A 17,280-nucleotide genomic window follows, 5' to 3' on the forward strand; every position below is an offset into this window, starting at 1 on the left:
TATCTGTTCAGCGTGAATTTCAACTGGAGATGTCGCACACACACACACACACACACACACACACACACACACACACATTCAATCCTGTAATCCAGCTTCACCAATATAGAAAATCATGCTTTCATCTTTACCATTCAACTGTTAAGCAATTTATGTAAAGGGCCAGATAAAGTGGTTAGAAGAATGAACACAAATCAGAGCATCTGCCATGTAAACAAAAAAATCTATCCCAATTGTCATATACAAATATTATTTTTAACCATTCTGCCAACCCACTTTTATTGTGTTTGGTATTTTCTTCCACTTTGCTAACAGAACACAATATTTCTAAAGGTGTACATTGACATTTTAAGACTGAAATATTTCAGTCTCCCATTCTCCAAGTCTGGATTGTGTAGGACTATTCTTTCTTGGAAGTGTTCTGACTATGAATGGCCAGTTCTGAAAGTGAAATACTTACACAGAGAGAATACTTTTTCCTTGAATGGGAATCATGGCACAGATTGAATATTTATTGTTATATAATTTAGATAAATATAAATCACTGTAATCATGTAGTTGAGTTGCATTCATGTTTTTCTTTTTAGAAATGGTGAAACAGCATATTTATTTCAGATGTGTGCTCAGTTTATTTCCAAGCCATTTGTAAAATAATCTGCTCAAACCTGTGGTTAACAATGATTTTTTCCATTTGAAGCTAATCTAGAGCCAGAAAGCAAGCAAGGTGGAAATAAATATGGAAGCTTTAGAGAGGAATTTGAGAAAGAGGGTCATTCTTGCTAAATGACTATTGACACATTACCATACAGACAATGCCATCAAAGTGGAACACAAAAAAACCTCAATTTCTATCTAAACTCAGGGCAATAGTTACTCCAGTAGCAAATCAGGAAACATTCTAATGCATATAGCACTTATTTTTCCTGATATGGTAAAATTCAAAAACACAATTAACTCCTTAATATGTTCATATCCTATTCAGACTCAAAGTGAATCTGGGGGAAAAATACACTTCCTTGAAAGAAGTGTGATGCTCATACATCACACTTCTTTCAAGCAATTGTATCTTTCTTTCCAGATTCCTTTTGAGTCTGAATAGGATATGAACACATCAAAGAGTTTTTTGTGTCTTTTCTAAATATTTTCCAAAGCATGCCATTATTCCATATCTTTCTGTCTGGCACGCAGATAACAGGTTGTTACTACCAGTGGCAACCATGAGTAAATAAAGGTCAAGATGGGTGCCACAAGCATGCAACAGAAGCCCTACCCTTTTTTAACCTGTGTAAAAAGGGTGGGTCTTTAATTGTGTGGTTGGACTGCCCATCCTGACTTTTTTTGACCTCCTGTAAAGATCCCTAGTTGTCACCTTCTATATAACATTCTTTCAAACTTTTGAAAAAAATCTCCCTCCTCATTTTGCTTGTCTTAAGACTAAACGTTCCTTGTTTCGCTAGTCTCTCCTTGTGATCAGCGTGGTGAGGGAGTCCAGACAAGAAACATAACCAAATGGAGTAATGCTACTTTATTGTAAGGTTACGTTAATAGAATCTGGCAAGTCTGAAAATGCATTTCTCCTCCATTGATTTCACACTGCAAGAAACAAAAGAGCCTAAATTGCTTGTAATCCAAGGGTCTTCAACTCCCATGCCGCCGTTGACTACTGGGATGTGGCCTATTCAGAACTGGTGCGTGCATTTGCAACTCAAGCTGCGCACACATGCGTGCCAGCCCACCACTTGTGCAACTTGAGCTGTGCGCACATGGTCAGGTACACCAACCTCCCCTGCTCATGTAGCCTGATTCTCCTCTCTCCCCACAGCCAGGCTGCTAAGAGACAATGGTTGGGGACCACTGCTCTAGTTCAAGTATCCTCCTGGCTGTGGCTCTTCCCTGCCTTTGCAAAATACCATCATGCCTTGTGATACTGAATTGTCCAGTTGCTTGTTTATCTTCTTTACCCTTATCTGAACCTAATTCCAGTTTCTTGATACATTTCTTGGTACACTACAGGTAGCCCTCATTTAGATAGCATAACTAAGACTAGCAACTTGGTCATTAAGTGAAGTGGTTACTAAGTGAAACCAGAATTGTACTTATGATCTTACTTCAGCTTTCATTTCTATTACAGGCATGTGACTGTCATAAATGTGAGGATTGGAAATACTTTTTCCATCACTGTTGTAACTGCAAACAGTTCTTATGCAAGGCAGTTAAGTGAGGACTAGCTCTGTGCAGCTTGCCTAGCAGGTTCACCTTTCTAAGGTTAAATCTAAGTGAATCTTGTTGGAAAGAAAGGCTTCACGATTTTTTTTTTCCTCCCCGGTTTTGTATGCAGAGATAATTTCTGTACGGCGATAATAAAAGAGCTCTCAATCAGGTGAGTTCTCATCTGAAGTGGTTCAGGCTAGATAACAGGTTTGCCACTTCTGAGAAGAATCTGTTCCCTAAAATTTCATCAGTGAAAGCGTTGCAGAAACCATCCTCCAGGCACCATCTAGTGGTAAAAAGAGAAAGAGGATTGTTGAGGGGGGGAAAAAAAACATTACTGGAACACGAAGAAATACACACTAAGGAACAAGGGGGGCGGGGTGGGGACCTTTCCCAGGCAGGATTCCGAGAGTGACGCTCGTTTTAGAAAGCTCGTTCAAGTGGATTAAAGCAAGAGTAGAACAGGCATTGATTCTCTGGAGCGAAAGGGCGGGGCGCGTTGTACAACGGCATAGACATTCGTGTCCAGGCAAACGGGTTTTTAACTAGGCGAAAGGGAAAAATTCACAAAGTTTGAAAAACTGTGTTTTTGAACAATATGTTGATCGTCACTTAAGGGGTGACGTTTAGAAAAGGCTCTATAAACTCTTCATTAATCCCCAACAGAAAGGGGCCAGCATCCCAGAGCTCACACTCGGTCTATTTTGGCGCGCACTCGTGTGTGTGTGAGTGAGTGTGTGTGAGAGAAAGAGAGACGCCTTTGAGAATGGGGCAGAGCACTACACGCGCGCGCGCACTCACACGCCCGCAGCCCCTTCGCCTGGACGACCAAATCGGAGTCGACGCCGTTTTGTAATTCTCTTTGTTTCTCTCCGGATCGAAGCCCCCTACCTCCTTCCCGCCACGGTTCCATCCGCCTTCTCCTCCCTCCAGTGACATTTTCAGGAAAAAGAAAAGCGGAGCAGCTGCCCGGGGAGGCATCACCCGCAGCAGCAGGGTGGGTTGCTCGCCTCCGTGGTCTGCCGCCCGCTCTCAACACCCGCAGCAGGAGCCTCGGCGGCTGGGAAGCCCTTGGCTCCGCTCTTCAAGGCATGCCGGGCATCCGCTGGAGCTGGGAAGAAGCTTGGCCCCGGCAACCCTGCCCTCCGCCATCCGATCGCGGCAGCTCTCCTGCCTGACGAGAGCCGCCGCCGCCGAGCTCTTTCCTGAGGGGAGGAGGAGGAGGAGGAGGAGGGAAGCGGCTGCATTGAGTTGCCACCAGACGGAATTGCGTCGCTCGCTGCCCCCCCCCCGCGCTTCCCACGTCTGCCGCTGAACTTGTTGCAGAGGGGAGAGCAAGGGGGGCTGGCCAGGAGCCGCCTCAGCGCCTCCGCACGAGCGCCGCGGGAGCCTCGGCCACTTTCAGGTCCCCTCCATGCCCAGCGAGCGCTCCGGCCGGACTTCGCCCTCAGGTAAGGCGAAGGGAGGGAAAGACGGCTGAGGAGGGCTCCGTGCGTGGGCTGGTGGCTGGAGCCCCCCCTCGAGGCAGAGGCCTCTTGGATCCCCCCTTCCAAATTTACGCCCCCTCCCCTCCCTCCCCTCTATCGCGGCTGATTCCGTCTCCACCGCCAGAGCTTTGGGATGCAGCGGGGCAGCATCAAGTGGCGGGGAGAGTTCGAGAGGGCGCCGGACGAGCCCGGGCAAGGCTGCCCTTGCAGCTGGAGAGAGGGGCGTCATTGGGGAGGGGGGTGGGTCACTTCGGTGCGTAAGGTGGGAAGCGGGAAGCTAAAGTGAAATGGCTCTCTCGGTCCCTATCCGGGTTTCTCCATCCCGCTCCCAAATCAGTCCTTTGTCCTAGCCGAGATTTCTGAACTAAATTCTTGCCTAGACCCTTTGAGGTCCAGAATAATCTCCTTGTTATTTTCGACTGCATAAGTAGTATTACTGCTCTCACACATGCACGTGCATACGTCATGCCTTGAGTGTGTTTGTGTATGGTATAACTCAGGCTCCTTATCCCTAACCTTTGTTCTCTAACACACAGATTTAGTCCTAATCTCCACCTATAGAATTCCAACATCTCTTTAGCTAGCGATGTTTCCGGCTAAGGACTGTAACCCTCCTTTCCACCATCCCAACTGTGAACATTGCACCTAACGACAGCTTTATTCCTAAATCAAATGTATTTGAACATTCCAAACTTTCCATTTTAGGATTCCTCTTATCTACTCAAGACCAACTCTCAAAACATTTACTCCTCTATTAACCAACCACTTTGGCCATTCTCTCTGCCATCCTAAACTTCGCTTCCAGCAACTTCTGAATTTTCGTTCAGGATGAAGAACCTGACTTTTGCCTTGGTTATAGCTAACCTCTTTCATAGGAACCTCCCTCCCAAAATTGTTCTTTTCATCCTTCCCTTTTTTGCATGTTTCCCACAAGTGGTTGTTCTGTCCAGTTCAACTGTAAATTTGGATTTCCCCTCCCCCGTCTTGCTGTTCCGCCTTAATTTCTGCTTTTCAAAATTCACTTCATTTTTACTAAGAAGGCTTGCAGGATTCTTTGTGAGCTAAGCTGTTTCTCAGCTTGCCTTTTCTTTATTCAAGAAAAGCTTCCCTGTATCAAGTTAGTTCTCTGTCCCTCTTCCTTGCTTCTTTAGTGCAAGAGCCTGGAAAATAGGAGTGTGTAGTATGAAGTGATGATCATTGGGATAAAGGGAATCAACTGTAAATTGGAAAAGTGACATCTTCACACCTTCTGCTAAAAATCTATGATTTGCAAAGAGATGTAAGTAGACATCCTAGCAGGTGTTCTTTCTGTAGCACTAGCCTAAGTATTCAAGAAAGAAAGAAAAATCCATTTTTTTTCTTCTCTCCTCAGTTCCCAAACAACTATTTGCAGCTGATGGTTGTAGTAGACAAGTGGGAGGAATGTCAGGATGTCAGAGCCTTTCCCAGAATCAGAAAAGAACAGAATATTGCTGAGTTAGGAATTGTCTCTTGGTTTGATAAAATTGCTGACTGATTACCACTCCCTGGATCTGACAAGCTAGCTGATCTGCTCTTGCAGACAGTATATTTTGCTGCATTTTTGTGCATGTTGATCTTCCCTGATTTCAGTCTACCTAATGGAGAAAGGAGGTGCTTGGTGTTGATCAAAAACATAGAACAGCTTCTCATGCTCCACAGTTGGTTAACACCTTAAAGCAAATATTTCAAATAGTGTTAAGCAATGGGAGAACCTGTTATTTGGGAAGGGTTACAAGGAAAGAAGATGAAAAAAATAGGGTAGATTTCTCTGTCATACATAAAGTGTGGGCCCCTAATCTCTTGCTACATTCTGTGTTTCCCCTTCCCCCTTCATTTTAGAAGACTGGATTATTTCTAAAGAAACTACCCAGCAATACCACCACCAGCAGCTTCCGTAATGGCAGCAGGAGTAGCAGCATGGCTGCCTTTTGCCCGAGCAGCAGCAATAGGATGGATGCCAGTGGCCTCCAACCCTATGCCAAATGCACCTAGGCAGGAGAGGAAACGTAGTCAGGATTCTCTGATTGTGCTGAATGTGAGTGGCACCCAGTTCCAGACCTGGCTGGACACCCTCGAACGCTATCCTGATACCCTTCTGGGCAGCTCAGAGAGGGACTTCTTCTACCACCCAGAGACACAGCAATACTTTTTCGACCGGGATCCTGACATCTTCCGACACATACTCAATTTCTATAGAACAGGAAAGCTACACTATCCCCGTCAAGAGTGCATCTCAGCCTATGATGAGGAGCTGGCCTTCTTTGGTATTATCCCTGAAATCATTGGCGATTGCTGCTATGAGGAGTACAAGGATCGACGACGGGAAAATGCTGAACGCCTTCAGGATGATGCTGATCAGGATAAGGCCAACGAGTGCCATCTTCCTTCCATGACAGCTCGAGAGAGGATGTGGCGGGCCTTTGAGAATCCACACACCAGCACACTGGCCCTGGTTTTTTACTATGTTACTGGCTTTTTCATTGCTGTTTCTGTCATTGCGAATGTGGCGGAGACTGTGCCCTGTGGGATGACTCCTGGTGCCATCAAGGAGTTATCCTGTGGAGAGCGCTACGATGTGGCTTTCTTCTGCCTAGATACAGCCTGTGTCATGATCTTCACTGTTGAATATCTCTTGCGCCTGGTGGCTGCTCCCAGCCGGTACAAGTTTGTCCGTAGTGTTATGAGCATCATTGATGTCGTGGCAATTATGCCATATTACATTGGTCTGGTGATGACCAACAATGAGGATGTCAGTGGAGCTTTTGTAACCCTGCGTGTCTTCCGGGTCTTCCGGATTTTTAAATTTTCACGCCACTCACAGGGTCTACGCATCCTGGGCTACACTCTGAAAAGCTGTGCATCAGAGCTTGGCTTTCTCCTTTTTTCTCTCACTATGGCCATCATAATCTTTGCTACAGTCATGTTCTATGCTGAAAAAGGTTCGTCTGCCACCAAGTTCACCAGTATTCCTGCTGCTTTCTGGTATACCATTGTTACTATGACCACCTTGGGGTAAGTGCATATGGTTTTATATCTATTTATGTGACATATAGATAATGTACATTGTTTTCTGGATTATCTTTACCTGTTTTTTAAAAAAAAGTTGTGAAAAAAAAAGATGATGCATAATTGTGCTCAATTGAGGAAATGCTTATGATCCTTTTATGATATGCAGAAGATGCCAATTCACTTTCTCTCATGTAAATAGAAAATATTGAGAGCAACAATTATGACTTCCCTTAAATTCTAGGATTGCTGTAAATTTTGTATTTTTTTCTTTCACCTATTCAGATATCGTTGTTAAAGTTTCTGTGCAAGTTTATCCTCCTATTTTTCCTCCAAAGTTGATGTAATGATGGTTGAATTTTAGGCAAAAGATAACAATTCTATTGTCCTATTATTCTTGACTGGTATCGTAAGGGACTTTATAATAGTTTATGTATTTATAGCAAAAGTGTAATTAATCTTTCACCTCAGAAGAATTATAGTAAAATAATATAAAAATTAACACAATGCTTCTCAGTTTGCTTTTTAAAATATATGTTAAAGTTGTCAACAGAGCTGATTTTGAACTGTTGCAGTAAACATTTCAAACTCACATTCAGTTTTTCATTCTGGAATTTAACTTTTGGAAATGGTAATGAATTCACCATCATGGCATTATAGGTTATTTCATGATTTCTTGCAATGTAGCATTGTATAGAAATGTCTTTTCTGAAGAAGGAATATGGTGTGAATTAAGTTTTCAAAAAGTTTTAATGGGAAATTGTTCAGCTTATGCTTATCCTTAGTATCAGAGTTTAACCTTCAAAATGACTGATATCCCAAAATGCATCTCACAGTATTATCTGGATATGACATATAGAGGTAAGTTAACTTGAAGAAGTTTATTTGTAATTTTATTCCAAATTAGTTGTGCAATAATTTACTGGGAAAGGATTAATTTCTTTTTTAAAAATGCCCATTATTACCATGGTGTGTTATGAGTCTTGCAAATTTATCTGTTATAAGTTCTACAATAACTTTCCCCATCTTATTACCCTTCAGACATTTTGAACTGCCCTAACCCTTATTCCTCATCATGGGGCATGGAGGTTAAGGAAGAAAGGGAAAAGATTTAAGTTGAAAGTATCTTGCTGTCAACTCTTATATCTTATCTTAAAATATTTATTTGGTCTTAAATAAAGGAACTGATTATAGATGTAAAATTTGACAAACAAACAAATATTGAGCACCAAAAACAAACAAACAAAAAATATTGAGCACTGAAAATATATATTATTTCTGGATCAAGTTTAGCATTTCACTAAGGACAGTGAAATAGATTTATATGAATGACAAGTCTTTCTATCTTTCTGAGTATTTCTATAAACATCAGTGACATTTCAGAAATAGGACAGAATGTAAGAATTAATCCCCATTGTGTTTTGTAAAACTTTAAGCGTGTAATTTAAGCACTATCACTGAGATCAATGGTAGCAGAAAATAGTTAATTCTGCCTTGGGGATGGATATAAATAAGATTGAAATTGTGATTATGATGATAGAATTATCTGTTTGAAATGAACCAATCTTTAATAAGGGCTAATCTACAAACTGTAATTAACACTTCAATAAAGAAAAAGGCATTGCTATGTTTGTGTGGTTGGGAAGAGGGAGAGAAAAAGTAAATATCCAGGTTTTTTTCTGTTCAACAGTTTATTTTCCTGAAAGTGTCCCTTTCAGTCACTTGTCTGCTGGTCAAGTAGACTTCTGGAGTTTCACAAAGGAAAAAAAAATATTATGACAGACCATAATTTTACCAGGTTTTTTTTAATTAAAATCTTTATTAGACGGGGAAAGATAAAGGACATGCATAAAATATATCAGACTGAAATTTGAAATGACGGAGACCAGATTGTATATGTAATTTCTGGTTGGAAACCAGAGACATTTAAGTTGTGATTTAGTTAAATGTTAATGATAGCAGTAAAAGAAAAAAATTAGTCAAAATTTAATAGTGTGGCTCTAATATTTATCATAGTGTGTAAAAAAGGAAGGCCTGGCCACCAGCATTTTTAATCTTTCATTCATAGTTCTAATGTTTTATACTGCAGCAGGATGCATTTAAGTGAAATGCCAGATGTACTAGCTATTGGTCTTGTCCATGGTACTGAAATGAATATTTGGTTTTTATTTCATTGGCTTGAATTGTTTTATTTTCTTCAGGCTGAAAATAGTGTTTTTATATTGTTAGAGGACATTAAACTTTTTGTGAAGTAGGTATATGACAGGTAGGTATATTAAACAAGAATATAAACTTTGCTTTTACTTAGGAAATCAAGCTATGTGGTATTGTTTGGCAAAATATTCTTCAGGATATCTTGAAACTTAGTTATTACCCTTATAAATTAACATTTTGTATATTTTAAAATAAATGTGATAATTGCTATACACACACACACCCCTACATATAGTTATATGCAATATTGGATAATGCTGTGAAATTAAAAAAAAATTCATAAAATGCAAACTTTAGAGAAACTGTTCTTCAGAGAAACTGCTTATTTATTTATTTATTAAATTTTTATACCGCCCTTTATAAGGGAAATAGTTCTTTAAGTTATCTTTGAAAAGAAAAACAATAGGCATCCTTTTAGACTTGCATAGAAATAAAACTCAAACAAATTTATGTATCAACAATCTCAACCTTAGGGTATCTATTTCCACTGTTCACTACTTTTATAAATGCACATTTGAAATGCTAATTTGTGCAATAAAGGCAACAGTGATATTTTGGTAAAACAAGGTAAAAAAAGGATAGAACAAGAATGCATATTTTAATTGGTACATTATTTTATACTTTATTTATTTCTATTCATTTTCCCACTAAAAGTAGATAGACAGGTAAAGTTGTACTGTGTTTCATGTTTCCCATGTTGCAAACAATCCATCATGAAACATACTACCGATAGTGTTACAAGTTTAGTCATAAGAATCACTGTCATATCCACTATACTGGTAGTCCTCTATTTATAATCATTTATTTAGTGTTCAAAGTTACAGGCACTGAAAAAAGTGACATGATCATTTTTACACTTATGACTGTTGCAGCATCGCCATGGTCACATGATCAAAATTTGAATGCTTGGCAACTAATTCATATTTATGACGGTTGCAATGTCCTGGGATCATATCAGGGGTGAAATGCTCCCGGTTCGGACCAAATCACCCGATCCGGTAGTGATGGCAGCGGGTGGTTCGGAGAACTGGTAGCAAAAATCCCTGCGCCCCCCCCCCACACACATACACACCATGCCCAGCTGAGCCGCACGATCATCAGAGGCTTTTTTTTTTACTTTTAAAAGCATTTTTTCTACAACTTCTTCCGCCGAAAAAATGCTTTTAAAAGTAAAAAAAAAAAAAGCCTCTGATGATCGCATGGCTCAGCTGGGATCGTCAGAGGTTTTTCAAAGCATTTTTTTCTACAAGTTCTTCCAGGGAAGAGGTGGTTTAAAAAATACTTTGAAAAGGCTCTGCCGATCAGGCAACACAGCTGGGATCGTCAGAGCCTTTTCAAAGCATTTTTTAAACCACCTCTTCCACTGAAGAGGTTGCAGAAAAAAATGCTTTATAAGTCTCTCTGACGATCAGGCAACTCAGCTGGGATCATTAGAGAGACTTTTAAAGCATTTTTTTCCGCAACCTCTTCAGCGGAAGAGGTGGTTAAAAAAATGCTTTGAAAAGGCTGTGATGATCTCAGCTGTGTTGCCTGATCGGCAGAGCCTTTTCAAAGCATTTTTTTGCATTTGCAGAAAAAATGCTTTGAAAAGTTTTTTAAAAAAAAAGTTGGCCACACCCACCCAGTCACATTACTCCCACCACCACCAAGCCACACCCATAGAACCGGTAGTAACAAATTTTACATTTCACCCCTGGATCATATGATTATTTTTTGTGACCTTCTGACAAGCAAAGTCAATGGAGGAAGCCAGATTCACTTAACAACTGCGTTACAAATTTAACAACCGCAGTGATTCACTTAACAACTGTAGCAAGAAAGTTCGTAAAATGAGGCAAAACTCACTTAACACTTAGCATCAGAAATTTTGGCCTCAATTGCAGTCATAAGTCGAGGACTACCTGTACTGTAGCTGCAGAACTTTTGTATGGTAAAGAATCTATTAAGAAGAACGGTATTAATTTATGAAAGTAGGAAATAGAATGAATTAGCACATTGATCTCATTCACACTCTTCTGGTTGTAATTAATTAAAACTGTAAAAATGCACCTTAGCAATTTTTTAAATATCCAACCAAACTGTTAATTAAACATTTGTTACAAACTTTCCTGTAAATTAAAGGAATATACTGTGTCATAACCAAAGATACGTAGTTTACATTGTATCTCCATTTGCAGTTTTCCCTTAGTGATTTACCCTGGTTCTTTTCATCTGTCTCTTCTAGTATTTTACCATGATGGAATTTAAGGTTTTGGGCAGAGATATGTTCTATCACGGACTAAGTGGTGATGCTAAGCATTGAACCAGGCCATTTCATATTTTACTACAAATTATTGGTTTCTTTAAAATGTACAGTTCTGTTTTTAGTTCTAGGTAGTTTCAAAATATCGATGCATAATAATAAGCTACCTAAAGAACTCTAAAATCCTGAGTAGAAGTATTTAAGCGCATATTATATTATATCCCCAAAATAGCATTAGCTTGGATGTTATTTTGTGTCTGTTGGGGACTGCGGAGGAATTGGTGGATGGGCAAACAATTTGGGGCCAAATTTATAAGGCTTTATTTATTTATTATTTATTTATTGGTTCAATTTATATGCCGCCCTTCTCCGGAGACTCAGGGTGGCTTACAATGCGTTAAGCAATAGCCTTCATACTTTTGTATATACCTGCTTAGTAGGGCTTTCGGCCCCCCCAAGCGGTGTTCTTTTTTATACAAGACAGCTTATTGCCCCCACAATCCGGGTCCTCATTTTACCTACCTCGAAAAGATGGAAGGCTAAGTCAACCATGAGCCTGGTGAGATTTGAACTTGCAGTAATTGCAGGCAGCTGCTGCTACTTAACAGCACTTTAGTCTGCTGCGCCACCAAGGCTCTAAATTTATTTATCATATAAACATCATATAAACACTCCAAAAAATAACTGGTAACCACTACAGCTATTTTAAGGAAGAGGTGACACTTCTGGAAGGATCAATTATCATTTGCACCTTGCCTTCTGAATTGTCTTCATGACTCTCTCTGCAAAAAAAAAAAAAAAATGCACTGAAGCAATTTGGCTTTGAAGTCCATCACCTATGCATCACAAAGTCTTTCTCTTTCAGGAATGAATGTTCTTGATTTAGTAGCTGAAGTTAATAAGAGGCCCTTTTTGTCACTGCTGTAATGTGATTTTTCACTGTCAGTACCAGATTGAAGAAAAGCTTCCACCTTTGAACCTGAATCTTAAAAACTGCAATCCAGTCAAGATGAGGCAGATATCCTAAACTTTGAAATCTTTGTCCTAGAATCACATTGATGAGGAGCAGCCTCTATTCCCTCTTACCTACACCAATAATGTTAATGAATAGACAATGCTTATATTAATGCTTATATGTGATAATCTACAGCAGAGGTCTTCAAGCTTAGCAGCTTTAAGACTTGTGGACTTCAACTCCCAGAATTCTGGGAGCCTAGTTGCATACGTAGTGACTCTATGTGAGGTGGAATTCAGGTACAGCAGACTTCCAGCCCACATGGATGTATATGCAAAGCTCTAAGGCAGTCATCCTGTAAATGCAAAGCATCTAAACTAAAGCTACAACTATTAACTCTGATCCCTTGTATTTTTATATGCTTTTTTATTTCTGTCTCAATAAAGAACAAGTATATTTTATGGACATTCTTGTATTCATATTGCAACTGAATTTCAATGGCCTGTTCCTGAATAAAGAAAAATGAAATACGCTCTCACTGAAATTTCTTAATAAGTACATCCATACAAATGTCTACCGATTTTGTAGAATCTGTAGCTGAAAATAAACAGGGAATTAAAATATACTAATCTCCTTTAGCTTACAGCCATTATTTTTATTGTTTGTAGCTCCTAGAACAGCATAGCTGAATTTGCTCTTTTATAGGGCAGGATACAAGACTGCATTATAAGAAATTATAACTTAAATATCAGTGATGAACAAATAGAAAAAGAAGCAAAAGAGTGAAGGGAAATAAGAAAGATGTAAAGTAGATGAGGATTCAGCAGGAGCAAATACAGCTGTGCGGATTCATACTCAGCTGGGACAAGAAGTAAGAAGCCTTTGAAGGCAAAGTAGATAGGCAACAGTTTGGAAGGAAGAAACAAAGACTTTTTTTTGGTAGAGGGAGAGAGAACAGAGAGTGAGTAGAAATTTATTTATTTATTTATTTATTTATTTATTTATTTATTTATTTATTTATTTATTTATTATTATTAGTTCAATTTATATGCCATCTTTCTCCGAAGACTCAGGGCAGCTTACAATGCATTTAAAAAACCATTATAAAAACATTAAAACATTAAAACATTAAAACTCATTCACACCATTCATGGCTGGATCTCACAAGATCGCAACAGCAAGATCAACGGCCCCAGGCCTGCCGGAAAAGCCAGGTCTTCACTGCTTTTGGAAGGCCAATAGGATGGGGGTGGTTTCAGAGAGCTGGGGCAGCCACAGAGAAGGCCCTCCCCCGTGGGCCCACCAGCTGGCATTGTTTAGCTGACGGGACCCGGAGGAGACCAACTCTGTGGGATCTTACCGGTCACTGGGAGCTATGTGGTAGAAGGCAGTCTCGAAGATAACCTGGCCCTGAGCCATGTAGGGCTTTAACGGTAATAACCAACACCTTGAATTGTGCCCGGAGATCATTAGGGAGCCAGTGCAGCTTGCAGAGAATTGGTGTAATGTGGGTGTACCCACGATAGCTCACGCAGCTGCATTCTGGACCAACTGTAGTTTCCGAACACTTTTGAAGAGTAGAGTGCGTTGCAATAATCTAACAGTGAGGTGATAAGGGCATGAGTGACTATGAGGAGAGCCTCCCGATCCAAGTAGGGTCGCAATTGGTGCACTAGGTGAACCTGTGCAAAAGTCATATTCATAAACATAAAAGTGGGGTAGAAAATATGAATAGTTAGGCCAGTGGCCTCAGACTTACCTCCCCATTTCAATCAATAATAATTTATTTAATCAATGAACAGCAAAAGATAAAACAAAAACAAAGTGAAGCAAATTTAATAATATGCTAACGACTAGCAAAATACTGTAAATCATATAGTAGAACATTCACTACTATATTATTATGATGTTAGAGAAGTTGTTACTCAGATGATAAACTTGAAATGTTAATAGATATAAAATTAAAATAAAAAATATATATTCCCTAACATTTTATTCTTTAAAAATATTAAACCAAAAGTAATATTTAAAACAAAAGTAATCATGTCTTTAGCCAATTATATCTTATTTTCATAGTAGAAACACAAAATTTAGCTACTGCACATGTAATGAATAGCATTCAATCCTGAAGGAAAAGGTTCATATAAAATTTATCTGGCCTCCCAAGGAAATTATCTATAAGGGGCACAATCAGTGGTGAAATCCAAATTTTTTTTACTACCGGTTCTGTGGGCATGGCTTGGTGGGCATGGCAGGGGAAGGATACTGCAAAATCTCCATTCCCGCCCCACTCTGGGGCCAGCCAGAGGTAGTATTTGCCGATTCTCCAAACTACTCAAAATTTCTGCCTCCGGTTCTCCAGAACCTGTCAGAACCTGCTGGATTTCACCCCTGGGCAGAATGTATATTGACCTTGTGTCTCTATAAAAAGTACAATATAGGGAGATAGTTTTGATTTCCTTATCATTATTCAGCCACAGAGATTTTACTGTACCTGCCTTAAAGAAGTTCAAATGGAAAGAATGTTATTTTCAGCTGTATCTCAGCTGCCCCTGTTTAATCCAAATTCTATCATGTTCAGGAGCATTGAACTCCACACCTTTTATTCTTTACATAATTAATTGCTTAGCTTGCTCGCAACCTACTGATAGTAAGAATAATGGAGAGAGCCCAATTTATGATCTACCACCTGTTTCCAAGGGGAGGAAAAGTTAAAACTAGAGGAGTCAGACCAACTGGGAAGAATTGCATTTTGAGCCAGTAAGTTATCATCATCTTCCACATTCAAACTGAATCAGTAGTAGCATTTCTGTATCAAGTCTTAACAGAGCATTTGATGTACCATCAGATGCTGCTAGAATTGATTGCTGGAATTTTGTTTGCACTATTATCTGCCACCCTTCCTCAGACAGAATCTGTTTGTGTTTTATAAAGGATTTCAGATAATATTTTGGCTTCAAAACATTTTAAAGCCATGAGGATCCTCCCCAGTTTTCATTGGATTCACTGACTCTGTCTGGGCTTGTCATTGTCTTTCAACTGAACCTAACTCACCATAAAATAAAATGAGTGATAACCACTATGAGTTCTTCCTTAAGCTTCCAAAAGGAAAAGCTGGAATTAAATGAAAGTAATATAAAAAGCTCAGTTGGAAACCATAAGATTTTGGTTACGGAGGGCCAAAAGTTACAGCTAATGATATAGTAAAAGTGAATAGAAAAAGATAAGACCATGGACCATTGTGACAATAGAATGAAACAGAACAGTGGTTAAATTGTGTTATAGTGAAGATAGTACACCGGTAACTGGTTGGTTTTCCCAAACTGCTTCCTCCACAATTGTTTTTTTTTTTTTTTACACATTACTTTGGTTCAGGTATGCTATTTTTCTCCCTTTATATTAAATAGAGAGCTACTGGAGTGGTGAAGGTGCTTACTAATACTAGGGAAACTGAAGTTTTGAGTTTATCCTTAAGCACAGAAGCTACCTGGTGACTTTGGGTCAGTCACTCTGTCTCAGCCCTAGACTGGGCCATTGGAAAACACAGTGGTGGGTTGCTACCGGTTCACCCCGGATTGGGCAAACCAGTAGTGGCGGCGGGAGGCTCCACCCATCCGTGCGGACACTTCAGTGCATGCACAGAAGCATTGCATGCATGCATGTGCGTGGGCATGCCCACGAGCAAACCAGTAGTGACAGGTTTTAAAACCTGCCCCTGGGAAAACATCTAGTTATTTATCAACCTTCTCTGAATCAGGGTGGTAGATTATAATCCATAACCTTTACTGAAGTGAACAATCATCATTTTGGGAGTAAATGGTTTGATTTGGGATTATGTTGATGATGACAGTGACTAATACTGCAGAAGTCAAACATACAACTAAAATATATTGTTATGATGGATAAGGAGGTAGATCCCTAGGAGGGAGGCATGAATTCCAGAAGAGTAAGAGTAAATGTAGTCCTTGATTTATGACCACATTGAGCTCAAAATTTCTGTTGTTAAGTGAGACATTTGTTAAGTGAATTTTGCCCCATTTTATGGCCTTACTTGCCACAGTTGTTAAGTGAATCACTGCAGTTGATAAGTTAGTAACCCAGTTATTAAGTGAATCTTGCTTCCGCATTGACTTTGCTTGTCAAAAGATTGCAAAAGGTGATCACATAACCTTGGGAAACAAAAATGGTCATAAGTATGAACCGGTGGCCAAGCATCTGAATTTTGATCACATGATCATGGGGATGCTACAAAGGTTGTAACTGACTGGTCATAAGTCACTTTTTTCAGTGCTATTGTAATTTTGAACTGTTGTAAATCAAAGACTACCCGTATTAGGCATACTTTGAATTTTTCTCTACCTTGATAAATAAAATCTTTTCACATTAACTGACTAAAAAATAACTTTCATATTCACTTAATATGAGATAAATACAATTACTATTCAATTATTTTTAGCAAATATTAATTTTCAGAAACAAAATTTGGACAAAACTCCATTACTCTCAGCTTGATTTATTTAAAACTTCCATTCTGATAAAGCAAAAAGCTCCATACGTATAGTTCTTCCTTTCATATGGATTACAAGTTCAGGAATGGATACGAAGTTGAATACAGAAGTCCACTACCTTGGAAAATCAGAGAGGTGGCATGACATACAGTATTTCAGTCACTGTCATAAAATATATTAGCACTGTTTTCCTCCTCCAGATATTTCCCTGTTCAGATAGAAAATATTTCCTGCAAACTAATGGACACCAGATGTGGAAATAACTTGATATATGATTAATATGTTTTGTTCCATGAGTTCTTCAGTCAAACAGGTATTCACAAAACGTATTAATATTTCACCAGACTATGTAGTTTTGGTCAAACCACAGGCTTACACACCGAAAACTATTGGATTTAGATCTAACCTAATCTCCACTTAAAATGCAATTTGAACAAAGTAAGGTAATTTTGCATTTCTTCTTGCTACAAAAGGCTACTGTTTACAAACATAAAATCTTGTATAGAACTAGCTGGATGGCTTCTAGAAATACTCTAACCTTTTGGATCATGCAGTTTGTACACATGTACAAAGGGTTAATTACAGCATTGGCCATAATTAAGTCTTTTAATTAATACACTCCGTACTATTTTAGGC

General features: G+C 39.3%; 1 protein-coding gene and 1 long non-coding RNA gene across 3 annotated transcripts in view; one reads left to right on the forward strand and one right to left on the reverse strand.

The window, feature by feature from the left end:
* Positions 1-588: 588 nt before the first annotated feature.
* LOC117673607 (uncharacterized) lies at positions 589-3,216 on the reverse strand. Its single transcript, XR_004593524.3, has 2 exons — positions 3,103-3,216; positions 589-2,497 (listed from the first exon to the last, which is right to left on the reverse strand). It is a non-coding gene; the product is annotated as an uncharacterized LOC117673607 (long non-coding RNA).
* KCND2 (potassium voltage-gated channel subfamily D member 2) overlaps positions 3,013-17,280 on the forward strand; it is a 356,267-nt gene continuing 341,999 nt past the window's right edge. The window contains exons 1-3 of one of the 2 annotated variants that reach the window (XM_034431052.2): positions 3,431-3,662; positions 4,404-4,977; positions 5,559-6,731. In XM_034431052.2, the coding sequence (XP_034286943.1) occupies positions 5,617-6,731 (1,115 nt within the window). In that variant the 5' untranslated portion in view covers positions 3,431-3,662; positions 4,404-4,977; positions 5,559-5,616. Of the gene's footprint in view, positions 3,663-4,403; positions 4,978-5,558; positions 6,732-17,280 lie in introns of both variants that reach the window. The other variant, XM_034431050.2, reaches the window with a different exon arrangement.

This window comes from Pantherophis guttatus, chromosome 7 (assembly GCF_059756535.1).
Source record: "Pantherophis guttatus breed Tessera chromosome 7, ASM5975653v1, whole genome shotgun sequence".
Lineage (NCBI taxonomy): Eukaryota > Metazoa > Chordata > Lepidosauria > Squamata > Colubridae > Pantherophis > Pantherophis guttatus.